Source organism: Rhinoraja longicauda, chromosome 8, assembly GCF_053455715.1.
Source record: "Rhinoraja longicauda isolate Sanriku21f chromosome 8, sRhiLon1.1, whole genome shotgun sequence".
Taxonomy (NCBI): domain Eukaryota; kingdom Metazoa; phylum Chordata; class Chondrichthyes; order Rajiformes; family Arhynchobatidae; genus Rhinoraja; species Rhinoraja longicauda.
This window is the reverse complement of record NC_135960.1, coordinates 30,776,588-30,804,239: the sequence shown is the minus strand read 5'-3', so window position 1 is coordinate 30,804,239 and position 27,652 is coordinate 30,776,588. Positions and strand designations below refer to the sequence as shown.

The following is a 27,652-nucleotide window of genomic DNA, read 5'->3' as shown; positions in this document are numbered from 1 at the left end:
TGATATTGCCTCATTATAATTCAACTATATGAATGGGAAAATATTGAATTAAAAAAATCCAGAAATTTGTTTAAACTACAGAGAAGTGAGAATTGGGAAAGCAACTGAACCGTACACAGACCAGAATGGCCATAACATAAATGGTGAAAAGAAGAGGATAATTTCAAATTATCGGCACGGTACGGAAGTGCAGCGGTAGAGTTGCTGCTTTACAGCGAATGCAGCGCCGGAGACTCAGGTTCGATCCTGACTACGGGTGCTGTACTGTAAGGAGTTTGTACGTTCTCCCCGTGACTTGCGTGGGTTTTCTCCGAGATCTTCGGTTTCCTCCCACACTCCAAAGACGTACAGGTATGTAGGTAAATTGGCTGGGTAAATGTAAAAATTGTCCCTAGTGTGTGTAGGATAGTGTTAATAGTGTTAGTGTGCGTGGATCGCTGGGCGGCGCGGACTTGGTGGGCCGAAAAGGCCTGTTTCCGCGCTGTATATATATGATATGATATCATATCATATCATATCATATATATACAGCCGGAAACAGGCCTTTTCGGCCCTCCAAGTCCGTGCCGCCCAGCGATCCCCGTACATTAACACTATCCTACACCCACTAGGGACAATTTTTTTATTTATTTTTTACATTTACCCAGCCAATTAACCTACATACCTATACGTCTTTGGAGTTATGATATGATAAGAAAAGTTTCTGAAGTGTGTTCAGGAGTACTTGCCTAATCTATATATTTCTAGGCTAATGCAAAAGCTGGTACTGTTGGACACTTTTACAGAAAATTAGTCAGTCTAAATGTAGTATCAATGACAGGAGCAATTAGAAACAATGATCATAATATTCCATATAAAATAGTTGTGGAAAAAATAAAACAAGGTAAAAACAGTCAATTGGGTAAAGTGGCTTTGACCTGAAACATTAACCGTCATCTTGCTCTGTACTGGTTATGAATCCAGTCAGTGGAGATTTTTTTCCTCTATTTCTCTGACTTCAGTTTTACTAGATTACCCAGTGCAATACTGTCAAAAGCTTTCTTGATCTGAGGCATAGTCAGAATCATCTCACTTCTGGCATTCAGTTCTCCTTCCCACATTTATATATATGGACCAAACATTGGACTGGGGGTCCAGGTCAGGCCCAAATTGAGCACTAATGGACAAGAACTGCTTGTTACTAGCAATGACATCACTTTGCTAATGATTGAGTGCGAGTGCAGGCTAAATGGGATAGTATTTGGCAGACTGGATTTGTCTTGCTTCTTGTGAACAGGAAACAGTAAGACAGTTATCTACTTTTGTCAGAAAGATGCTAGTTTTGCGGTTCAGATGATCTGCAGATCTGAACAGATGTTCAGAGCAAGGATAATATGTCCATGGTTCAAGTCTCAATCGTATTAATCAATGGTAATTAATAGGATTAATCAATGGTATTAATCCATCCTCCAATTTTTTTAACAAAAAGATGGAAGACCGGTGCGATTCAGCATCTGGTTATGGTCATGCAAAATGCTGAAAAAAGAGCAAAGTCAATGCTATTTTTAACACCCTGAGGTGCATATTACAAAGAGTTTATGAGAAGGACAAACCCACTTTAACTAGTGACTTTACTCAAGTTGTGATGGGGAATGTTGTGATGCTTTCAAAAGATTTGTTAAAATTAATTTTCTGCATTACTGCAAAGCAGCTGTGGCCCAGTTGCGCAGAGAAATTGAGCATAGAAATTGGCTGGTTATAAGAGTTATAGGAATCTTTCACTGAAAGTCATTAGTAACCCAGTGAATTAATTTTTAAAAACTCATGGTGCCTTTTTTCTCTTGATATTTAAAAGAATAATTTATTCAAAGTCTGAAATATGTATATCAATGATTTGGATGAGAACATACACAGCAAGATTAGCAAGTTTACGGATGATACAAAAGTGGGTGGTTTTGAAGATAGTGAAGACGGCTGTGAAAACTTGCAGCAGGATCTTGATCGATTGGCCAGGTGGGCTGAGGAATGGTTGATGGAATTTAATACAAAGAAATGTGAAGTGTTGCATTTTGGGACGTCTAACATGGGCAGGACGTACACAGAAGGGTCGGGCTCTGCAGGGTGTTGTAGAGCAGAGGGATCGAGGAGTGCAGGGGCATGGTTCCTTGAAGGTGGAGTTGCAGGTAGATAGGGTGGTCTAAAAGGCGTTTGGCACATTTGCCTTCATCAGTTAGAATATTGAGTATATGGAGGTCATGTTGCAGTTGTATAAGACTGCATTTAGAGTACTGTGCTCAGTTCTGGACACCATGTTATAGGACAAATGTTGTCGAGCTGGAAAGGGTACAGAGTTGATTTACAAGGATGTTGCCAGGGCGAGAGGGCCTGAGCGATAGGGAGAGGTTGAATAGGCTGGGACTCTATTCCTTGGAGCGCAGGAGGATGAGGGGTGATCTTATTGAGGTGTATAAAATCATGAGAGGAATAGATCGAGTAGATGCACAGAGACTCTTGCCCAGAGTAGGTGAGTCAAGGACCAGAGGACATAGGTTTAAGGTGGAACGATTTAATAGGAATATGAGGGGTAGGTTTTTCACTCAAAGGGTGGTGGGTATATGGAACAAGTTGCCAGAGGAGGTAGTTGATGCAGGGACTATCCCAACAATTAAGAAACAGTTAGACAGGTACATGGATAGGACAGGTTTGGACGGATATGGACCAAACGTGGGCAGATGGGACTAGTGTAGCTGGGACATGTTGGCCGGTGTGGGCAAGTTGGGCCGAAGGGCCAGTTTCCACACTGCATCACTCAATGACTCTATCTGGGCAGCACGGTGGTGTAGCGGTAGAGCTATTGGCTTACAGTGTCATAGGGATCCGGCTTCGATCCTGATTACGGGCGTTGTCTGTACGGAGTTTGTAAATTCTCCCTGTGACCTGCGTGGGTTTCCTCCGAGATCGGTTTCCTCCCACACTCCAAAGACGTGCAGCTTTGTTGTTTAATTGGCTTGGTGTAAATGTAAAAAACTGTCCCTCGCGTGTGTATGGTAGTGTCAATGTGTGGGAATCACTGGTCGGTGTGGACTCGGTGGGCCGACGGGCCTGTTTCCGCGCTGGATCTCTAAATGAAACTAAACTGATTTTATTTGATTCAAATTCTTATTTTCTGAATGATTAATCCAGGCTCCTAGATTACTAGTTTAAATTTAAAAACCATGTGCCACAGTGAGGCACTTTTACATTTACAAACATATCTTACTGTAAATTGAGGATCAAAGGAATATATCAGATTCCTCTGCATAAACATTTAAAAAAATTGAACGAAGGAGTCAAGAGCATTTGTAGTAAACAATTGACAAGAAGGATATTTTTTATGAAGAACAGTAATTTGCACTAAGAATTATTATTCCAATAAATTAAGGCCATTCAGTATACAGTTGGCACAAATGCAACTTACTGCAACTAAGAGATGTTTACTTTAAGTCAGAACTTTACAGGTTAACCACTGGAGCAATAAAGCATTTGAAAGACAAAATTGAGCAATAAAATACCAGCATTAGCCAATGATAATCCAGTTAATACACCTGCCAGTGTTATTTGTGTATCCAGTCAGGTACCACTGAATCTCCTGTTTCTAGTTATAACTGAAATATCTTAATACAAACAAAAATAGTGCAGGCAGAAAGCTCTGCTTCCAATATAGGAGTAAAGAGGTCCTTCTGCAGTTGTACAGGGCCCTGGTGAGACCACATCTGGAGTATTGTGTGCAGTTTTGGTCTCCTAATTTGAGGAAGGATATCCCTGCTATTGAGGCAGTGTAGCAAAGGATCACAAGGTTTATCCCCGGGATGGCGGGACTGTCACATGAGGAAACATTGGAAAGACTGAGCTTGCATTCACTAGAATTTAGACGGATGAGAGGGGATCTTATAGAAACATATAAAATTATAAAGGGAGTGGACAAGCTAGATGCAGGAAAAATGTTCCCAATGTTGGGGGAGTCCAGAACCAGGGGCCACAGTCTAAGAATAAATGGGAGGCCATTTAAAACTGAGATGAGAAAAAACTTTTTCGCCCAGAGAGTTGTGAATTTGTGGAATTCTCTGCCACCGAAGGCAGTGGAGGCCAATTCACTGGTTGCATACAAAAGAGAGTTAGATAGAGCTCTTGGGGCTAGCGGAATCAAGGGGTATAGGGAGAAGGTAGGCACGGGTTACTGATTGTGGATGATCAGCCATGATCACAATGAATGGTGGTGCTGGCTCGAAGGGCCGAATGGCCTCCTCCTGCACCTATTTTCTATGTTTCTATGTTTCAAACATAAAGTAAGAAAAATGTGTAAATTTGACTTGCTTTATAAAGTTTTGCATTTCATTGTAACATTACCTGTTTTTCTGAGTGGGAAGTCGTCTTTGGGATCATACATCCCCAGGACTGTTTGATTGTATGAGGCAGACATGCTGCTTTGAGGTGGAGAACTCTGGTCTAGTGAACCATGTTGGGTTTTACTGCAATGAAAATAAACCATGGGAAAGAATCAGGTTAAAATTCAGGTAAAATGAAATCACAGAAATCAGGTAAAATGAAATCACAGATGAATTTAGATTAATGGACAAAATACCACTTGGAATGTCAATTAAAAACATTTCATAAACATCAAATATACCTGAATGGATGTAATGCATTTTGCAACTGTCCAAAAATTGCAAGTTTATCATAAATATAACAAATACAGAAAAAGTCACTGGTCCCAACTCTCTTGCATGCATAACAGCTTTAGTAGGGCGCACCAGAGAAGATTTATCGTTGTTCAATCCCCAGGGATGACTGTATTAATTGATTGTAACTGATCATTCAAATAGAATGCTTCATTGCCCATGTCAATATCAAAGCTATCCCACCTCCACTCACCCCGCTCTTTTCCCATGGCCCCGAGTTTCCTTTTTGAGATATCCAATTCCCTTTTGAAAGTTATGTTTAAGTTTATTATCACCACTCTTTTAGAAAGTGAATTCCAAGATATTGTTCTATCTTCTGATTCCTATCCAGAATAAGGAAAGTATAAACACAGAACATAGGAGATAGAAGCGGAACACACACATTTCCTTACAAAATTCAACATGTCTCCAATGTCTCTGACAAACTTCCACAGATGTACCATAGAAATCATACTGTCGGGTTGCATCACAACTTGTTTAGTTTAGTTTAGAGATACAGCGCAGAAATAGGCCTGCGCACTAACGGTATCCTACATACACGAGGGACAATTTACAATTATACTAACCCAATTAACGACAAACTGTATGTCTTTGGAATGTTGGAGTAAAACGGAGATCTCAAAGAAAACCCATGCAGGTCACAGGGAGAACGTACAAACTCCATACAGACAAGCACCCATAGTCCGAACTGAACCGGGTCTCTGGCGCTGTAAGGCAGTAACTCAAACGCTGCGCCACTGTGCCGCCCCAAACCTGGTTTGAGAACATCTCTGCCCAAAATCACATTAAATAGTTTTGGGTTGTAGGTGTAGCCCAGTCCATCACACAGACCAGACTCCTAACAATCGATTCCATCTACACTCTATGTAGGAAAATAACTGCAGATGCTGGTTCAAATCGAAGATATCACAAAATGCTGGAGTAACTGAGTGGGTCAGGCAGCATCTCAGGAGAGAAGGAATGGGTGATGTTTCGGGTCAAAACCCTTCTTCAGACTGAAGAAATCTGAAGAAGGATCTCAATAGACACTAGACAATAGGTGCAGGAGTACGCCATTCGGCCCTTCCAGCCAGCACCACCATTCAATATGATCATGGCTGATCATTCTTAATCAGTACCCCGTTCCTGCCTTCTCCCCATACCCCCTGACTCCGCTATCCTTAAGAGCTCTATCTAGCTCTCTCTTGAAAGCATTCAGAGAACTGGCCTCCACTGCCTTCTGAGGCAGAGAATTCCACAGATTTACAACTCTCTGACTGAAAAAGTTTTTCCTCATCTCTGTTCTAAATGGCCTACCCCTTATTCTTAAACTGTGGCCCCTGATTCTGGACTCCCCCAACATTGGGAACATGTTTCCTGCCTCTAACGTGTCCAACCCCTTAATAATCTTATATGTTTCAATAAGATCCCCTCTCATCCTTCTAAATTCCAGTGTATACAAGCCTAGTCGCTCCAGTATTTCAACATACAACAGTTCCGCCATTCCGGGAATTAACCTAGTAAACCTACGCTGCACGCCCTCAATAGCAAGAATGTCCTTCCTCAAATTTGGAGACCAAAACTGCACACAGTACTCCAGGTGTGGTCTCACTAGGGCCCTGTACAACTGCAGAAGGACCTCTTTGCTCCTAAACACAACTCCTCTTGTTAAGAAGGCCAACATTCCAATGGGTTTCTTCACTGCCTGCTGTACCTGCATGCTTCCTTTCAGTGACTGATGCACTAGGACACCCAGATCTCGTTGTACGTCCCCTTTTCCTAACTTGACACCATTCAGATAATAATTTGCCTTCCTAATCTTATCACCAAAGTGGATAACCTCACACTTATCCACATTAAACTGCATCTGCCATGCATCCGCCCACTCACACAGCCTGTCCAAGTCACCCTGCAACCTCATAGCATCTTCCTCACAGTTCACACTGCCACCCAGCTTTGTGTCATCTGCAAATTTGCTAATGTTACTTTTAATCCCTTCATCCAAGTCAATAATGTATATTGTAAATAGTTGCGGTCCCAACACCGAGCATTGTGGTACCCCACTAGTCACTGCCTGCCATTCTGAAAGGGACCCATTTAACCCCACTCTTTGCGTTCTGTCTGCCAACCAATTTTCTATCCACGTCAGTACCCTACCCCCAATACCATGTGCTCTAATTTTGCACACTAATCTCCAATGTGAGACCTTCATGAAAGTCAAGGTACACTACATCCACCGGCTCTCCCCTGTCCATTTTCCCAGTTACATCCTCAAAAATTTCCAGAAGATTAGTCAAGCATGATTTCCCCTTCGTAAATCCATGCTGACTCGGAACGATCTTGTTACTGTTATCTAAATGCACCGCAATCTCGACCCGAAACGTCACCCATTCCTTCTCTCCTGAGATGCTGCCTGACCCTCTTATTTACTCCAGCATTTTGTGATACCATCTACACTCTATGCTGCCTCAGAAAAGAAGCCAGCAAAATCAAAAACTTGTCCCACCCCGGTCATTCCTTCTTCTCCCTACTCCAATTGGGCAGAAGATACAGAAGCTTGGAAGTATGCACCACCAGTCTCAAGGATAGCTTCTTCCCCTCCATTATCAGGCTTCTGAATGGTCCTTCCTAGTACTGTCCGATTCATCTCTAACCCATTGCGGACACTTGACTTTGTCTCTGGAACTGGTGTGCTACAAAACCGAGAACTTTATACTGCACTCCATATCTTCCCCTCTGCTCTACCTATTGTGCTTGAGTTTGACTTGATTGTATTTATCTATGAAATTATCTGCTCTGATTTCATAGCATACAATACAAAGCTTTTTACTGCATTTCTGTGCACACATGACAATAATAATCTAAACCTAAACCATTTGGCCACTTGTAGTTGCTTAATAAGATCATAGGTGATCTTATTGCATCACTTTCCTGCACTAATCTCAGTATTTGAAATCTAACAATTGAAAGGAAGATCATGCTGTTTCAGCTCCAGAGTACTAGCCAGAGAGCATGGTTAGGAGGTCATATCCACAGCTTTGACTGGGGACAGGCTCGGGATCAGTAGTAATGCTCCAGTGAACTACTTGCAGATATTTACAAACGAATGATCCAGCTAGGAGTGGAATTACACCTTAGGGCATAATTAGTTGAGCAGCATTGAAGCAGAAAAAAAGAAAAAGAAAATCATTTTATTCGAATTTTTGTCCTATTTCCTTAAGTTGGATGAATGGTAGTTGCTAAGTGGTGAGCATATCAATGTTTTCACTTGTGCTCTGTACTGGATTATACAGTACTGATAATAAATAAAAAACAAATTCTTCAGAGATGGATAACTAAATTTAAATGATTCACCATAAAGGTCCCAAGTTATTGCTTAGGACTCCTTCTGTACGAAGCAGAATCATCTATGGTTAAGTAAGCACTGCGGGGCATTTAAGCAAGTGCTTGACTGTCCTTTGAAATGGCCCACATTATCCCCACCCCTACAAACTGTTGACCACTGACCCTTGAGAAGAAACGGCCAGCTTCTGAACCATCTGCAAAATATATAACCATTTGAGAGCAGTCCCTATGTTTCATCCTTTCTAAGTCCAAAGTGGGCCAGATGACAAAGATTCTGCCAGCTCTCAGTAGGTGATGGACAATGTCTGCCTCTACTTTTGCCAGTAGGTGACTCTCAGGATATGGGAAGTTGTCCATATTTACCAGACTTTCGGCAGTGTTGTATAATGGAGACAAGTTGATAGAATAGATTTGTTTTTGGATGACGAGAGCTAGACCCACCTTTACAGGTATCCCAGCGAGTCAACAAGCATGAGTCAATAACATGAATCTGACTATGTAGAAACACAATCTGCATGCTGCAGCTTGTCTATTGACTCAGAGTTGGCATTGGTTTTGCAATGGGGGAAGAGGCAGGTTGAGTGATTTCCCATGGTCTTATAGGTTACTTTCAAAAGAAAATTATAGTTGCTCTTACTGAGGCGCAATCTTGTAGCAAGAAAAATTGAAGATATTTTTGAGCAAAGCAAAAGGGAAATGAGTCAAAAGAATCTTGCTACCTCACTGCACTGTTGGAATGGATGGGCAAGGCTCACCAGCGATTAGGCCTAGAGGTGAATTGCTGAGATCCTGCCCCTGGAATGTGCTTAAAATGCTTTGAGAGAAAGGAAAATCTGTGGATGGAACATTGTGGTTTATATGTTTCTGATAGTGAGATTTAAAAGCTATTAAAACAGAAATACATGATTAAAATAAAAACAAATTTAATTAAAAAGCCTTAACCCCCCCCCCAATAAATAATTCAAAAAATGGAAGTAAAATTGTTTTTAAAAAATCCTTTGCCATTATTTTACAGATCCGGAATCCCCACTGAAGACAGGGTTTCCTGATTCTAACTATGTGAAGTTCAGTGGCTAAGCGAAAGGGCAGACATGGAACAAACACAGGAAGACTCGGACTGTTTCACTCTGCTCATGCAGAGTTGAAGTTTCAGTAAGTGAGAGCTGGTGATTTGGATTGGAGACGAGTCAGCAAGATTCTTCTCTTCATGAGAAAAAGTTTCGCACTGACACGAGAAAAGTTTTTTCAGAAAGCTGTATTATAGTCTCGGGGCAATAAATTAATTTTCTTGACCTTTAAATCATTATGTTACTGCAGAATTCTGTTTGTGAAAGGTTACAAGGATCAAGATTGCAAAATGGATTTGTATCATTCACTTCTTAATAATGGTCATTCTTTTTCAATCTCCTAAATGCAGATGAAGAAACTCTTTCATGGTAAAAACACAAAGTGCTGGAGGAACTCAGCGGTGCATGCAGCTTACGGGCCATTAAGGGATAGCAGTGAAAAATTGCGATTGACATGCCAATCTTCATAAACTTAATTAATTAGAAAGTTAAATTTATTTTGTGATCCATGCTCAATAGCTATGTGGCTAAATAATTGGTCTAAAAATGGAGATCGGGTAATGGCTGGGAACAAGCACCACCTAAAAAAAATATTTTAAAAATGTACGATTGTTGATAGTTAAACTTCTAACAAGTTATTTTGTTTAAGTACTAATATAAAATTGCAGACATAGTCTCTGAGACACTGCAACATCATCCATGTTACTGAAGCACTAATTTACAGGCACTTTGGATGTTTCAAATCAGATGCAACATCAGCAGCCAGGTTAAGGATGCAGTGGAGAATAAAATACAAGAGTGGATTTTTTTGGCAATTCGCTAGTTAAAAATTTGTGAGAGTACACACCATGAACAAATTGATTCAGAAACTGCATCACTAATGCACTGAGGAGAGAGGCTGTGACATACTGGGGATTTGTACCTGCACAAATCTATCACTAGCACCTGCATAACATAAAGTTGGATAAACCCAGAGATGTGAATTTGTGGAATTCTCTGCCACAGAAGGCAGTGGAAGCCAATTCCCTGGATGAACTTAAAAGAGTTAGATAGAGCTCTAGGGGCTAGTAGAATCAGGGGGTATTTACTGATTGTGGATGTTCTACCCTAACATTACTAACCACCTAGCATAGAGTCACAGCAATTCAAATACTATAATCTTTTCTGGTGGGGGGAAGAAGGGCTGAGTAGGAGTGGAAAGCAAGGCAGGGGCTAGATGAAACATTCATTACTGGAAGTTAATCATCTGTGCCAAGCAGAGTCATAGAGTCTTACAGCGTGGAAACAGGCCTATTGTCCCAACTTGCCCACACTGGCCAACGTGTCCCATCTACATGTCCCATCTACCTGCCAGCCTTTGGCCTATATCCCTCTCAACCTGTCATATCTATGTACCTGTTTAAATGTTTCTTAAACATTGAGATAGTAGTTTTGCAGTATTTCTGGACACTGTTGATAATTGTTGACCAGTCCTTCTGCCTCATCAGTCAAGAAAATAAGATGTATTTCTGACGAGCCCAAAGTTTCATTAAACTAAAACCTTAACATGCAGATGGAGCAAGCTGGATCAAAACAGATTTAGTTCTTCAGCGAAACATTGTGCTGTTGGAGCATTCTGGGTTTGGTATGTTGGATGCGTCACGACAGAGGAAAAAAAAGTGCATTCTGCAGATGGAAAGGGGAAAGTGTGGATTTCTCAGTAGCTTGTCTTGGACAAGTGTTCTGTTAGTCGAGGAAAGTCAGTATTTGTCTTATCACAACAAAGCGGCATACTTACCCGTACCAATATCTTGGGTCATTTGGAATGGAATGGTTTATTGCCCTATGCGCTGCAGCTTTCTTTTTATTGAGGACAAACTCCTGAAGTCTTAATTTCACTTCTGTGCTTGCTACTGCACCTAGGAAACATACACAGAAACAGAGTTATCTAAAGCTTATGCTCCAAATGTGGTCAAACAAAATTTGTACATTTGCAACATGACTTTCCAACTTTTACACACCATGAAGGCAAGCATGCATATGCCTTTTTTTTAAATCATCCTATCAACATACATGTTCAATTTCTGGGTGCTGTAGACTTGCGCCTCCAAGATCCCTCTGTAGATCAATGCTCCTAAGGATCCTGCCATACACAGTAAACGTTTCTCTTACATTTGACTTCCGAACACCACACACTTGTCCAAATTAAACTATATCGGCCATTTTCTCCATTCTCATTTTCAAAAGATTTATCCTGCTGTATCCTTTGGCACACTCCCTCACTATCCACAATTCCACAAATTTTCATAAACATGCTATTCAGCCCACCTACATTTTAGTCTGAATAATTTATATATGTTACATTACAAAACAGAGTTCGCTGCACTCATCACTGCAGAACAGCACAGGTCACAGTCCTCCAGACAGTCACACCTCCACCCCTATGTTCCATCTTCTGGGGCCAAGCCAATTTTGAATTCAATCTATCAAATCGCTGTGTAACCCATGTGTTTAACCTTCTGGAATGGACTACCATGAATGGACTACCTTGTCAAGTGCCTAAAGTCGATGGAGACAACATTCACTGCCCTACCCTTATGAATCATCTTCATCATTTCCTCTAAAAACTCAATCAACTCTGTAAGACATAACATCACCCGCACAAAGCCATATGGATCACATAAGGATGGATGACAAACTCTTGCATAGCGTGCAACAAGAGGTATTTGAGTGGCTTTAAGGTTGCAGGATTTCAGCTTTGGGCAGATGCACAAGGATTGGATGGAGAATGTTTTGTCATGTGCAGGACCACAGTGGGCAACGCCAATTGAGACAGGTTTTATCAGATCCCAAATAAATGCCAAAAAGAGATGCTTTATATCAGATTTTAGTTTAGATTTTTAAAAGGCCTTCGCTTACTTTACCTAGTAACTGTACTTAGTATCATGGTTATCTACAAAGTCTACAATCTGAAAGACTGCATTTTTGCTCAAGAAGCAGCCTCCTCATATAATGGGTTTCGTAGAGGTTCCAATAATTGGTAACGTGTCTTAGTTAAAAGATTTCAGAAAGTGTGGTTTCTCTGTTTTATAGTTGCTTTCAGCGCAACAACTACAAATGTACAATTGCAAACATGCTGTTCAAAGTATCCTGCTGCTAATAACCACAAGCTTTCTGACAACTCTGCTGACATGTAACCTCTTTTTGCTGCTTCAGCTTTATTAAAATAGGGGCAATTGGTACGACCGAGAACAGTGATAAACCACTGGAAATTCAAAATACTTGTTTAATTGTTGCAAGCAAGCAATTAGTACCTAATTCTGTATAACAGTACACAATAATTTTTTGAAGTGATTTTGAAAAAAACTAAACATGCATTCAGTACATTTGCATATGTACTCCGTTTATACTTCTCAGGAAACCAGATCCCTCCAAACTTTTAGCACAACACAATTAGTCTGAAGAAGGGTCTCGACCCGAAACGTCACCCATTCCTTCTCTCCAGAAATGCTGCCTGACCCGCTGAGTTACTCCAGCATTTTGTGTTTACCTTCGATTTAAACCAGCATCTGCAGTTTCTTTCCTACAATTGGTTTGTTTTGTGAAGGGTCTGTAATAATTTTGTGGGATATACTCAGTATCTTTTCTCATCTGTAGAAAAAAAGGCTGCTTTTTGATGGCAATGATGTAATAAGTTAGTTTCAAGTGTCTCAACCACTTCCGATTCACAATGTTTGTTCTAAGTTTAGACTACCTGTATACTGAAAGAGTTCAATCCCCATGACCAACTTCTACATTACAACACAAAAATGGCAACACTCATTTGCTATATTTAAATATAGGGAACCATTTTGTTCAAATTACTTTGCTAAAAGGGAATTAGCTTATTGAGAGAAACTATTGAGAGTTTCCATTCTGGCTTTCTGAGCACTTTTACCTCTTAGCACATTTGCAAGCTCAGTTACGTTGCCGATTGAAGGGAAGGGACTGGAAAGTTTGAAAGCATGACTTACATGAAGTACCCATAGTATGAAAAAAATAACACTGAACAATCTACGACACCTTATCCTGAAATAATCCACCCGAGTTCTAGACTCGACAGCTAGAGTAATCAGTTCCTAATGCTCATTCTGTTAAATCCACCAATCAAACACAAAATTCCATCCACTGCAGCCTAAACTATTCAATGATGTTTACTCTGATGATCCAATGTTCTTGCAATAAAGACCAAAATAATTTGTTCAATTCGTGATTTTCAACATCTTGAATAATTAACTTAATTAATTAAGTCTCACAGCCCATTATATCACCAGAAAACTTGGATACATCCCGTGTCCTTTCATCTAATTCATGAATACAGATTTTAATTGGTCTTAAGCCACGTAGTTATCATAGTACAGCCCCAGCATCAGCAGGATGGCAACCTTAAAAAAACATAAGTTGTAGGAAAGCACCCAGTGTTTTACTGACTAAATTATTGCATATTGTAACATTTCTGAAAAAAACCCATTATGGCTACTATTATTTGGAAGGTTTGGAACACAGATTTAAGGTCCAGTTTATAGACATTTTGATTCCATCAACGGGGATGTCTGCTCTGGGTTTACATGAAGAAACAGGGTGTACCTTTACCATATCAAAGGAGATTGAGAAGAAAAATATCAAAAAAGCTGCCAGAAATCCAAACCAAAAACAGAAAATGCTGGAAGTATTGAATAAGTCAAGCCGCATCCATGCGGTGAGAAATAACAGTCAATGTTTCAGGTCAGAGTTTACTAAGTTGCAAGAAGGGTGGGTGAGTAAGGGGTATGTTTCTGATAGGGTTAAGCTGTGAAAACCATGGGAATAAGTTGCAAACAAGGCTATCTGATCCATTAGTGAACAGGAGTTGTTAGAAGGTAAGAGCAGTGACAAAAGAACGTAGCGATAAGAATGTGAGAATTTGAAATGAAGAGCAGGAAGACATTATCTGGCTAGTCAGGTTAGGAATGATTCCACTTCCAGAGGGGAAAAAAGAAAAAAACCAAACAACTGACAGTCCAAGAAATCAAGTGACATTAGGTTGCAGAATTCATTACCGAGTTCAGAAAGCTGCAATGTGACCAGGTGGAAGATAAGGTGCTATTCCAAAACTGCTTATGATTTATCCAATGCAGATGAGACCACATTGTGGCATGCTGAATATTTGACTGCAGAATACTAGATGGGGAGAAATACAAATGAATGTGTCTATCCCCAAAGAATATTTGGGGATAGACACAAAATGCTAGAATAACAGTGGGACAGAAAACATCTCTGGAGGGAAGTAATGGGTGATATTTTGGGTCGAGACCCTTCTTTAGACTTTGGGTCCTGGATGGTGGGAAGGGAAGAGGTGAAAGACAGTGTTGCATAGCCTGTGGTTACAAGGAAAGTGCTGTGAGTAGTAGCGACTAATACAACACTTTATTTTCATCTCTTTCATTCCCACACCCAGTGACCTAAATCTCAGTAAAGGACAATGAAGAACAACTAACCACAGAGAACACAATAATTGTTGAAACAAATCCAATGGAGTGATTGTAGAAGAATAGAAAGGTATAATCTCTTACACTAGAAAACCCGATCTCAATGAAAATTTGGAAAATATTGAAAATGGTGAACAATTCCATGGAATCAAAAAGTCTTTGGTGGTTCTGTGTTCCATCATCCAAATGACACAGGGTGGAATGTTAAAATATATAGCAATACTTTACCTTTCAGCTAAAATCTTAAATGCCACATATTTCTGTCCTGACTTCCTGGGTCACAACAGTCACATGTATCCATTACAACAATATGCTGACGATTATGAACAATGCTCAGATGATCATGTATCACAATCTGACAGAAGTAGACCTGCATTTTCCTTTTACAGGACTAGTATGAAATAATAGTATGCAATGGAAACCCAGCAAAGAGTCAGAAAAAGAGTCAGAAGTGACTACTGGTATAGATCAAAATAGTGTTAAAAAAGTGAGAGATTAAAAAAATACTCTGTGATCAGAATACAAGGGAACATTAAAAATATGTATCTATATTTTAAAAAGATGCTTTTTAATTCCACATTAATTAATAACTGTGCTCATTTACAGAGTATTTTACAACTATGGATGACAATCTACTTGTACCAAATAATCTTTTCTTGGCCACATAAACTGTTTAAATTCCTACAGCAACTGTAATCTTTAACCATAATTGAACAGAAATTACTCGCAATTTTACAATAAAACACCCACATCAACTTGAAACTGCAATATTAAAATTCTGAAGCGGATTACAGGATCTAGGATTTCAAATCCCATTCAACTCCCACCCCGACCTATCGGGCTGTGGCTCCTCGCACTGCTACAATGAGGCCTTGTACATTTAGGATCTTTACAAGAAGTTAAATTGCACTGTATCAACCGTGAGCTATAATGAACCCCAGTAGAAAATTGAATGTAAACTTGTGTGGTTATATGGTCATTTGAGAGAAAGAAACTAGTCTTACTCAAAATGCTGTGATAGCAAATAATTCACTCACTTATTTTAATGATAGACACAGGAGAATTTGCGTGCAGTATGGAATATATTTAGAGCTGACAACCTATGAACCCTGTATGAATACCAGTAAAAGTTTTGAAATTTACAATAAAAATGTTTTAGTGTGCAGTATTACATGATATGCTTCTGATATTTGTAAAACAGGTATGCTACTTGCAATATGACTTTATATATCATCTGTTCGTACATATTTAGGAGCCAAGTAACGCATCTCAATCATGTAATGGCCAATTTGGATGGATGGGTGTCGTGGGAGGTCAAAACACTGCTTACTCAATGACAAATCAGTTGAAAAACCTTAATCCTAGTCTGCAGAAATTGATAAATATAATAAAAATAAACTTCAATCTAATTGCAATATTATGATTCAATTTTTGGTTATTCTAATTTATTTTACCTGTCTAGGATACTGTCACTAAATTGTAATGCCATTTTAATTTCAAACACAGGGGGAATCTATTCTCCACTATCACTTTGTGCTCCTACCTTTAATACATCTGTGAAGTGCCTATTCTGATGAAATGTCCATTGCAAAAGCATAACTCAATGTGCAGAGCAAGTCTTTAACAATCCTTAACAAGGACCCTAGAATTTCTCACTTTCTTTGCCTTTTTCCTTGTTCTTCAACAGAAGTAGTTTTTGTTCTCTGTGTTGTTTTTCTATTTCCTGTTCTTGGCGGTGCTGCTCCAATTTACGCTGTTGTTCCAAAATTTCCTGTTGGTGTTTCAATGCAAGCAAGTCCTGTTGGTGCTTAAAATTAAAGGAAAAAACGAGAAGGTAAGCAACCGATGCCCAAATATCAATGATACCTTAATTGATACCTTCCTTCATCAAATTAATTGTTACTAAAAGGAACACAGCTTGAACTCTCCAGTATCACACTGAGATAGGTGATCAATGCAAAAATGTTTCAGGAATTATTTTATAATATGTAAATCTGAATCCCTTGATCCCTGTTAGTTTAGCTGGGTACGCCAATCTTGAGAATAAAAATTGCCCACAGAAACAAGAATTTGCCAATTCTTCACTTAATTATATAATTAAAAGAAACTGTAAAAAGTATATTGGAGCACTGTTACTATTGATGATGAAGGAGATAAAATCTGCTTGTTTTAACATGCAGTCACTCTGCCATTCTATGGGGTACTGATTTTGGAATGATCAGCCATGATCATATTGAATGGCGGTGCTGGCTCGAAGGGCCGAATGGCCTACTCCTGCACCTATTTTCTATGTTTCTAACACATTGGCTCAGCTGATTCAGGACTATTGCAGCCAGTCACAATCAGCTCTAAGGCTAATCTAAAGTCACATCCTATATAATTTAAATGGACTTGTTTACTTTATCAGAATGTGAGCAATGCTAGAAAGACCATATTCATTGGCAAATACTAATTGCCCTGTATAAGCAGTGATATGTCTTCTCAATAGATATCTTTATTGAGTGTGCTTCCCGATAGTAATTGCTGTGAAATTCTATGAATGAGATGCTTTGATTATGATTGAAACAATGTGATGTTGAAGCTTGGTTGACGCACGATTTGGGAAGAAACTTGCACTACTATTGTGCCCATTATTTTCATGTTCTAATTCTTCTCAAAAGGTACAGTTTTAGGTCTCTGGGGATTGCCAATGTGGGTTTGTACTTTGTAGATAGTACATACTGCAACTTGAGTTGGCTTGTGTTCTGGTGCTGGGTTCAGTGGCAGGCACTATGCTATGGGAAAAGTCAATGAAATCCAAGTGCTCTTGTTCTTAATAACTGATTGCCATAATGCCACATTCATAACTTGACAAAACAACCTGAATTTGCTATATATAAATTTCAATGTCGACGAGGGAACATAAAAGAGGGTCATTATCCAAATTCAAATTTCAACATCCTAAACAATAGACAATAGGTGCAGGAGTAGGTCATTTGGCCCTTCGAGCCAGCACCGCCATTCACAAGATTTGTCTAAGTGAATTCTGAAGTAAACGAGAACCCTCTACTTTTATATATTATTTCAAAATATACTTTTGAAGTGTATGGAAAAGTTACTCAGAGCCACATGTGAAGAGATCAGGCATTGAAGAGATTTGTGATAAAAAGAAACTGCCAATGCTGGTTTATCCCAAAGTTAGTTACAAAATGCTGGAGTAACTCAGTGGGTTAGGCAGCATCTCTGAAGAAAATGTTTAGGTGATGTTTTGGGTAAGGAGGGGTTGAAACGGATGGACCGGAAGAAGGTAGTGTTATAAGCTACGCAAGCGTAATATGAGGTGTTGTTCTTCTAATTTAATTCGAGCAATGGAAGACCCCAGGAAAGAAAGGTCGATATGTCAATGGGAAAAGGAGTTAGAGTGGTTAGCAACCGGCAGCTCCACTAGGCCCTGGCGGATTGAGCATAAGTGTTCAGCGAAATCGTTGCAATGTCTACGCTTGGTCTCGCCTATGTACAAGACGCCAGATAGGCAGTTGATGAGGTTAGACGGAGGTGCAGTGAACCTCTGTCTCACCTGGAAGGACTGTCCCTGGATGCAGTCCATGGAGAAGGTATGAGGACTGGTATTGCATCTCTGGCAGTTACCGGGGAAAGTATCTGGGTATGGGGGGGGGAATGAGTGAACCAAGGAGTTGAGGGGTGAGCAGCCTCTGCGGAAGGCGGAAAGGAATGGAGATGGGAGGACATGTCGGGTGGTGGGATCACATTGGAGGTGACAGAAATGTCAGAGGATGTGGAGGCTGGTGGCATGAAAGGTGAGGACCAGGGGAACTCTGTCTTTGTTGCATCTGGGAGGAAGGGGGAGCAAAAGCAGAACTATGAGACACAGAGGAGATACATGTGAGGGACCCATCTATGACAGAAGGGAGGGGACACCACATTCACTAAAGAATGAGGACATTTCAGTTGTATGGAAAACCTCATCTTGGGAGCAGATGCAGCAGAGATGGAGGAATTGAGAGTAGATGATAGCATCTTTGCAAGAGGCAGGGTGGGAAGAAATGTACCCCAGATAACTGAGGGAGTCGATAGTTTTGTAGTAGACGCCAGTGTCGGTCTCCTGTGCTGGAGACTGAGAGATCAAGAAAAGGGAGAGAGGTATCGGAGATGGTCTAGATGAATCTGAGGGGAGGGTGGAAGTTAGTGGTGAAGTTAATAGAGTCCATTGAAGAGATATGGTTTGGAGGTTTATGAAGCAAAAATTGGGAATTTGGTATTTATGGAATTTATGGTAGGAATGAGGAACTACAAAAATATTAGAATTAAAGGAAAGAGAAAAGCAAAGTTGCGAGTTCAAAGAGGGAACAAAACAACAATATCAATGAAATGATTTATCGTCTTTCCACCCACTCTTCTTTACAGGATAAACAGGGAAATATGTAACAAAAATATTCTGGTAATACATTTATTAGAATGTTCTAATGAAAGGTTAGTGATCCAAAATGTTCATTTTGTTTCTCTTTCTACAGATGCTGCCTGATTCATTGAGTGTCTCCAGCATTCTGTTTCTATTTCCAATTTCCTCCATCTGCATTTACTGCCTTTTCTCTAACATCAACAATGTTTCACTTTTTAACATTCAAATACTGTCCTGGTTTTCTGTTACTTTGCATTAAAATACACTGCAGTAGCAGTACAATAAATTCCTGGATTTTATAAATGTTCCCCAAATTAATTTAAATGCACGAATTGAACAGGAGATAGATATTGGTAGGGTCTGTTCACAATTACATGTTCTATAATTATATATATCCAAGACTTCCTACATTAATGCAGCAAGATATAAATTTACCAAAATACATGCAGGAATGCATATAAATTTGAACTCAATATATCACAGTATCTGAAATGACAGGATCAAAATAAACATATTTTAAAAATTCTGTTCATAATGCATATGCTAGAATTATAAAAAGGAAGAAATATTCAGCTTGAATTGGTTATTGTTCAAAATATCTTGGGTCACCTTTATGTGCTCTTGTAGTTGGGCTTCATGTTGTCGCGAGAGCTGCTCATGCTGCCTTTGAAATTCTGCGATAAGAAGCTGCCGTTGAATCTGTTGTTTTTGCTTCAGAGCAATCAGTTCCTGTTGTAGTTGCTGCTCTCGCACACTAGGATCGGGTGCTGGTACTGAAAACTGATGATCAAGCCGAAGATCCATTGGTGTACTGGTGTGGACTTGAGGCAGTGCTGTGCTTATATCAACTACAAATTAAATTACAATAAGTAGTTAAAATCAGTTATTTAATGCAGAACTATAATTTCAAAGTTACAATGAAATGCTCATACACATTCATAAGGTCATAAGGAATAGGAGTAAAATTAGGCCATTCAGCCTATTAAGCCTACTCCGCCATTCAATCATGACTGATCTATCTCTCCCTCCTAACCCCATTCTCCTGCCTTCTCCCCATAACCCCTGACACCTGCACTAATCAAGAACCTATCGATCTCTGCCTTAAAAATATCCACTGACTGGGCCTCTACAGCCTTCAGTGGCAAAGAATTCCACAGATTCACCATCCTCTGACTAAATAAATTTCTCCTCATCTCTTTCCTAAAAGAACATCCTTTAATTTTAAGGCTATGGCCTCTAGTTCTAGACTCTCCCACTAATGAGAACCCTCTCCACTTCCACTCTATCCAAGCCTTTCACGATTCTGTATGTTTCAATGAGGTCCCCCCTCATTCTTCTAAACTCCAGCGAGTACAGGCCCAGTGCCGACAAATGCTCATCATAGTCTGCCGCGCTGACCTCTACCGGACTGAGGCCAGACGACAGCTCTCAGACAACTCCTCCTACTTATCCGTGGACCATGACCCCACAGACGAGCCCCAGGCCTTAATCTCTAACACCATCACTGATCTCATTGCTTCCAGCTCTCTGCCCTCTAAAGCCTCCAACCTTATCGTTTCCCAGCCCCGCACAGCCCGATTTTACCTTTTCCCCAAAATCCACAAACAGAACTGTCCTGGCAGATCCATTATTTCTACCTGTTCATGTCCCACCAAATTAATTTCCACCTAGCTCGACTCCATCCTGGTCCAATCCCTCCCTACCTATGTCCAAGACACCTCACATGCTCTCCATCTCCTCAATAACTTCCGTTTTCCAGGCCCCCACTCCCTCATCTTTACTATGGATGTCCAATCACTCTACACCTCCATCCCCTACCATGAGGGTCTTAAAGCCCTCCGTTTCTTCCTCGACCGCAGAACCAGCCAATGTGCATCTACCAATACTCTCCTACGCCAAGCAGAGCCGGTTCGTACCCTAAACAACTTCTCCTTTGACTCCTCCCACTTCCTCCAAATCCGAGGCGTAGCTATGGGCACTCGCATGGGCCCTAGCTATGCCTGACTCTTTGTCCGGTACGTCAAACATTCCCTGTTCCAGGCGTACACTAGCCCTATCCCCGAACTCCACCTCGTTACTTTGACGACTGCATTGGTGTTACCTCTTGTACCCATGCAGAACTCACTGACTTTATCAATTTCACCACTAATTTCCATCCTGCTCTTAAATATACTTGGACCATCTCCGACATCTCCCTACCATTTCTGGATCTCACCATCATAACAAGAATAGAGTCCCCTTTGTCCTCACCTTCCACCCCATCAGCCGTCGCATACAACAAATTATCCTTCAACATATCCACCACCTCCAACGGGATCCCACTACTGGCCACATCTTCCCATCTCCACCCCTTTCTGCTTTCCGCAGAAACCGTTCCTTCTGTAACTCCCTGGTCCACTCGCTCCTTCCCACCCAAACCACCCCCTCCCCAGGTACCTTCCCCCTACAACTGCCGGAGATGCAACACCTGTCACTTTACCTCCCCCCTCGACTCCATTCAAGGACTCAAACAGTCTTTTCAGATGAGACAAAGGTTCACCTGCACCTTTTCCAACCTCATCTATTGTATCCGCTATTCCAGATGTTAACTTCTCCACATCGGCGAGACCAAGCGCAGGCTCGGCGATCGTTTCGCTCATCACCTCCGCTCAGTCCGCCTTAACCAACCTGATCTCCCAGTGGCTCAGCACTTCAACTCCCCCTCTCATTCCAAATCTGACCTTTCTGTCCTGGGCCTCCTCCATTGTCAGAGTGAGGCCCAGCGCAAATTGGAGGAACAGCACCTCATAGTTCGCTTGGGTAGCTTGCACCCCAGCAGTATGAACATTGACTTCTCTAACTTCAGGTAGTCCCTGCTTTCCCTCTCTATCCCCTCCCCTTCCCAGTTCTCCCACTAGTCTTCCTGTCTCCTACTACATCCTATCTTTGTCTAGCCGTCTCCCCTGACATCAGTCTGAAGAAGGGTCTCAACCCAAAACTTCACCCATTCCTTCTCTCCCGAGATGCTGCCTGACCCGCTGAGTTACTCCAGCATTTTTGGTCTACTCATTTCTGGGATCATTCTTATAAAACTCCTGTGGAGCCTCTCCAGAGTCAGCACATCCTTCCTCAGATATGGTGCCCAAAATTGTTCACAATATTCCAAATGCGGCCTTACCTGCGCCTGTTTTATATCCCTGTTTTTGGATACAAGCCTGTTACAATAAATGTTAGCATCGATTTTGGTTTCTTTACTACCGATTCGACTTGCAGATCAACATTTTGGGAATCCTGCACCAGCACTCCCAAGTCCCTTTGGACCTCTGATTTCTGGATTCTCATCCTATTTAGAAAATAGTCTCCTCTTTATTCCTACTACCAAAATGCATTCAAGCAACCTATTCAAATCTGGTGTTGCACAGTAGCATATTATTTCAACTTAAATGCATGCAAACAAAGATCGTAAAGCGAGTGTAGTCTCCTTATATCAGATTGATCAGCATATACATGATTTGTTTAATTTAAATAGGGTCTGATGAAATTAGCTAAATATAATTCACTTCTTTGATTTTCCCGTATTGTTGAATTAATCTTAGAATGCAGGATGATACGAATTTGGATGAAAGAATAGTAAAATAAGGAGGTTAACTGCAGATAAAATTGAATCAGAAATAAGGTAATTTTCTCACAATATATTTAGTTCAGATGAATGCTGTTGGTCCATCTTACTGGATTGTTTGCAGATTTTGTAAATTGGTTGCTGTGTACATTAAATCTGTAGATGTTCTCTTGAATGATGCAAAAAGATGAATTTTATTTCTAATTTGCTTTACCAAAGGTTTATCTTCTTGATGACTATTTTCTCAGGCCAACATTTTTGTTTCAATCTCACATTGAGACAATATGCAAGTTAATACCAACATTCCAAATAATATAATATTATTGAGGGCAGTGGAAATACACGTTATCGCCAGAATTCAAAGCAACGTTTTATTTTATTTGAAAAGGACAATCCATAAACATTTGGCAATATTGAATATGAAGTAGCACAAAAACAGGAGCATTAAGTATGTAAGGGACCACCAGCATCTCCTCTCAAAGCAAGGGAAAACTTGAGATCACCACGCCTCCTTCTCTGAGACCAGGACTGAGCTGCTGGGGCAACCCGAGATTGTCAGTGCTATCTCATGCAGTCCCTGGATTTTCTTATGACTGTAAATAAAACATATCATGTGGGTTTTGCCAAACTGCGAGTGTCATTATGGTCACTGCTGAACCTGGCAACATCCCCGATGCTGGAGGCAATACCATTTCTATTAGAAATTATAATTTCTTATAACAAATTTCACTGGCGTAGGGCATTGGGGGGGAAACATTGCGCAGTCTAATGGAAAGGGAATCCAAGGAGGAAGATCTCAGATCATTAAGATACAAAATGGCTCAATGGGATAGGAATAAATGATATTTTGCCAAAACCTCTACATAAGATCATGGTTTATTGCATACTCAGCAAGGCAAGGCAAGATAGTTATTTGAATTTATTTGGTGTAGCTACCATCATCAGAAAGAATAATGACCTTTCAAAATTTATGCAAAGCTGAAGTACATCCAAATGATAAGTATGGTTGGGACAGGGATGAAGAAAACTCCTCATATGTACAAGAGTTCCCTTAGCTGTGATATCCTGAGATTTACATTGTGGTTAAGTGCAGTCTCTTTCCATTGAAATAACAGATATATTAAGATATTCTGCAATGGAAAATGTTACGTCTCAACACAATTAGAAGGTCGGGAGTAATTTGAAGACTGATCCATGCAGGCTTATATGTGCACATTCAGGACTTAGAACGATAGTATGTACATCACAACTCATTGGTAATTGCTCACATGGAGTTATCAACTAAAAACTTGAGGTTATCTAATCTTAGTCTATGGCAATTAATTGAATATTTACCAGCTCCAAAGAGAATACGGTCATCCCTGTTTGTGCGTCATGTTGGGAACGTGAGAATATTAGGTTTACATAAGCGAAGAATTATTTACTTCATTGCTGAAACTTTAATCAATCAGGGATAGCAATAATTAGGTTTATCGCCCACTAACAAATCTTGTTTCTATATTTGTTCTTGGAATGTGGGTGATGCAACTATTTTCATTTTGTCATGGAATGAGGATCTAGCTGCCTCCACCACATTTAATTCCCATCCCGATTACTCTGGGAAGACGATATAGACTTACAAGTAGTATATTGTTAGTTAACCCAGTAATGATGAAGAAAATGACGAAGAAAAGCAGGAACACGATTACAAAGTGCTAGTTAGTCTGTCCACAATCAATTGCACAATGAGGAGCTCCACCTGGTTGCAAAGATTTTTGCAAACTACAGATAATTATGTTGCACCCAATCTGAACGTGTAAGCTCAATAGGCTGGTAACTTGACTTGGGACAGTTGATCAACGACTTAGATAGTTTGTGCACAAATCATTAGAAACTTTAAAGCATGTTCCCACGAAAGTGGTATTAACCAAATGAAAGTACTACCTAACAACTTCCAAGTACGACATCACATCTATCTTACTATTACTTTGTCAGCGATCATGCTAGTAATGCACAGCTGTAGCTCGTATTGGAGTGGGCTCTCAAGGCCGACAGCTGTTCAAGGTTAACCACAGCAAAATCAATGAAAACTCAGTAGTCTTCCACCTCTGTGATGCTTGCAAAATACTAGGATGTATAAATGAGGATACATAATACTGGAAGGCAACAATTTAACCCACTATGCCCATGTTAGCAAAGTAAATAATCTATTTAAGTTAGACCCACTTCACAATTCTTGTTCCATTATCCTATGAATTTAGGTGCCAAGTGCTTTTCCGTAACTACACGTTGAGGTTAAAAAAACCCCAAACCCTTCTACAAATTAACTTAATTGTTATCAATAACACGCATACCAAGGTGACTTATATATATTATATTCCAAATAAATCATCGTCTTTGTAATGTTCTCCTCATTACTACAATCTCTGGTCCAGGCAACATCCTTAGAAATCTCTTTCGCATCGTTATGCTATAATATCCTTTCTTCAGTATGGTGACCAGAAACATACAGTTCGCTGACAAAAGCAGAAAATGCTGGAAGCACTCAGCGTGTAGGGAGGAAAACTGAGACAATGTTTCAAATCAAGGAACTTGCATCAGACCTGTTAAAAGATTTGGTTCATTTCTCCACAGATGCGGCTTGACCTGTTGAACAATGAGGGGTATTGTCAGCTTTTTGCCAAAATCCGTGTAGAGCATATGGATGCTCCACCCTCATCAACCCGCCTTCATTATTTACTTAAAAGAAAATGTCAAGCTATCTCAGCCCGATCATAACAAATCCATGCTGATTACCTTGGAATGACGTGCTTCTTTATAATGATTTACACCATTCCTTTGATTTTTTTTTGCCAATTATATCTTTGATATGTCTTATTTTAAACAACCTTAGCACATTAGACATCTTCCAATCCCCTGGTACCATGCATGCTACCACAGAGGATTAGAAAATTGATGAGAGCTTCAACTACTTCCTCCCTTGGTACTCTTAAAAGACAAAGTTTATTTTAGCTGGGTCTGCTAACATATCTACTGTTAAAATATGCTAGATGCTCTTCATGTGTACTCTTGTTTATTGTTTGGTTAAGTTGTTTTATGAATTTGCTTTGCTGAAGTGAAGGGAGACCAACAAGCTGAAGTAACACAAGGTAGTCAGTTGGTGGACAATGTTGTGATGGGATAAAAATACTTGTATCTCCAAATCATTCACTGTTACTAGCAAGTAGACACAAAATGCTGGAGTAACTCAGCGGGACAGGCAGCATCACTGGAGAGAAGGAATGGGTGACATTTCGCGTCAAGACCCTTCTTCAGACTGTGTTACTCGCACTCAGTTTTTCTCAGAATCAATAATATTGCTCTCATTTAGTTTGACAGTCTCTGACCATGCCCTGGAATTACCAACAACTTGGTTTGTCCTCACTTTCGAACAATGTATGCCCTGAAATGTATTAGGCAGTGTAAGAAAATAACTGCAGATGCTGGTACAAATCGAAGGTATTTATTCACAAAATGCTGGAGTAACTCAGCAGGTCAGGCAGCATCTCAGGAGAGAAGGAATGGGTGACGTTTCGGGTCGAGACCCTTCTTCAGACTGATGTCAGGGGGGCGGGACAAAGAAAGGATATAGGTAGAGACAGGAAGGTAGGAAGACAGGAAGTTGGGCTGTTAAATTTGAAGTGCTGTTCCTCCAAGGAAGGATATATAGACAATAGACAGACAATAGGTGCAGGAGAAGGCCATTCGGCCCTTCGAGCCAGCACCGCCATTCAATGTGATCATGGCTGATCATTCTCAATCAGTACCCCGTTCCTGCCTTCTCTCCATACCCCCTGATTCCGCTATCCTTAAGAGCTCTATCTAGCTCTCTCTTGAATGCATTCAGAGAATTGGCCTCCACTGCCTTCTGAGGCAGAGAATTCCACAGATTCACAACTCTCTGACTGAAAAGGTTTTTCCTCATCTCAGTTCTAAATGGCCTACCCCTTATTCTTAAACTGTGGCCCCTTGTTCTGGACTCCCCCAACATTGGGAACATGTTTCCTGCCTGTAATGTGTCCAACACCTTAATAATCTTATACGTTTCGATAAGATCTCCTCTCATCCTTCTAAATTCCAGTGTACACAAGCCTAGTCGCTCCAGTCTTTCAACATATGACAGTCCCGCCATTCCGGGAATTAACCTAGTAAACCTACGCTGCACGCCCTCAGTAGCAAGAATATCCTTCCTCAAATTTGGAGACCAAAACTGCACACAGTACCCCAGGTGCGGTCTCACTAGGGCCCTGTACAACTGCAGAGGTGGAGATAGGAAGATAGAGGGAGAACTGGGAAAAGGGGGGGAAGAGAGGGACAGAGGAACTATCTAAAGTTGGAGAAGTCAATGTTCATACCGCTGGGCTGCAGGCTGCCCAAGCGAAATATGAGGTGCTGTTCCTCCAATTTCCGGTGGGCCTCACTATGGCACTGGAGGAGGCCCATGACAGAAAGGTCAGACTGGGAGTGGGAGGGGGAGTTGAAGTGCTCAGCCACCAGGAGATCAGGTTGGTTAAGGCGGACTGAGCGAAGGTGTTGAGCGAAACGATCGCCGAGCCTGCGTTTGGTTTCGCCGATGTAAAGAAGTTGACATCTAGAGCAAGGGATGCAATAGATGAGGTTGGAGGAGGTGCAGGTGAACCTCTGTCTCACCTGGAAAGACTGTTTGGGTCCTTGGATGGATTTGAGGGGGGAGGTAAAAGGACAGGTGTTGCATCTCCTGCGATTGCAGGGGAAAGTGCCCGGGGATGGGGTGGTTTGGGTAGGAAGGGACGGGTGGACCAGGGAGTTACGGAGGGAGCGGTCTCTGCGGAACGCAGAAAGGGGAGGGGATGAGAAGATGTGGCCAGTGGTGGGGTCCCGTTGTAGGTGACGGAAATGTTGGCGGATGATTTGTTGGATATGCTGGCTGGTGGGGTGGAAGGTGAGAATGAGGGGGATTCTGTCCTTGTTACGAATGGGGGGAGGGTAAGCAAGAGCGGAGCTGCGGGATGTAGAAGAGACCCTAGTAAGAGCCTCATCTATAATGGAAGAGGGGAAGCCCCGTTTCCTGAAAAATGAGGACA

At 40.8% G+C, this 27,652-nt stretch overlaps 1 protein-coding gene across 10 annotated transcripts in view; it reads right to left on the bottom strand.

Moving 5' to 3' along the window:
- hdac4 (histone deacetylase 4) overlaps positions 1-27,652 on the bottom strand; it is a 330,518-nt gene that overhangs the window by 134,431 nt on the left and 168,435 nt on the right. For all 10 annotated transcript variants that reach the window (XM_078403501.1, XM_078403498.1, XM_078403502.1 and 7 more), the window contains 4 exons: positions 19,583-19,821; positions 16,231-16,381; positions 10,866-10,986; positions 4,366-4,487 (listed from right to left, as the gene is read on the bottom strand). In XM_078403501.1, the coding sequence (XP_078259627.1) occupies positions 4,366-4,487; positions 10,866-10,986; positions 16,231-16,381; positions 19,583-19,821 (633 nt within the window). The remainder of the gene's footprint in view (positions 1-4,365; positions 4,488-10,865; positions 10,987-16,230; positions 16,382-19,582; positions 19,822-27,652) is intronic.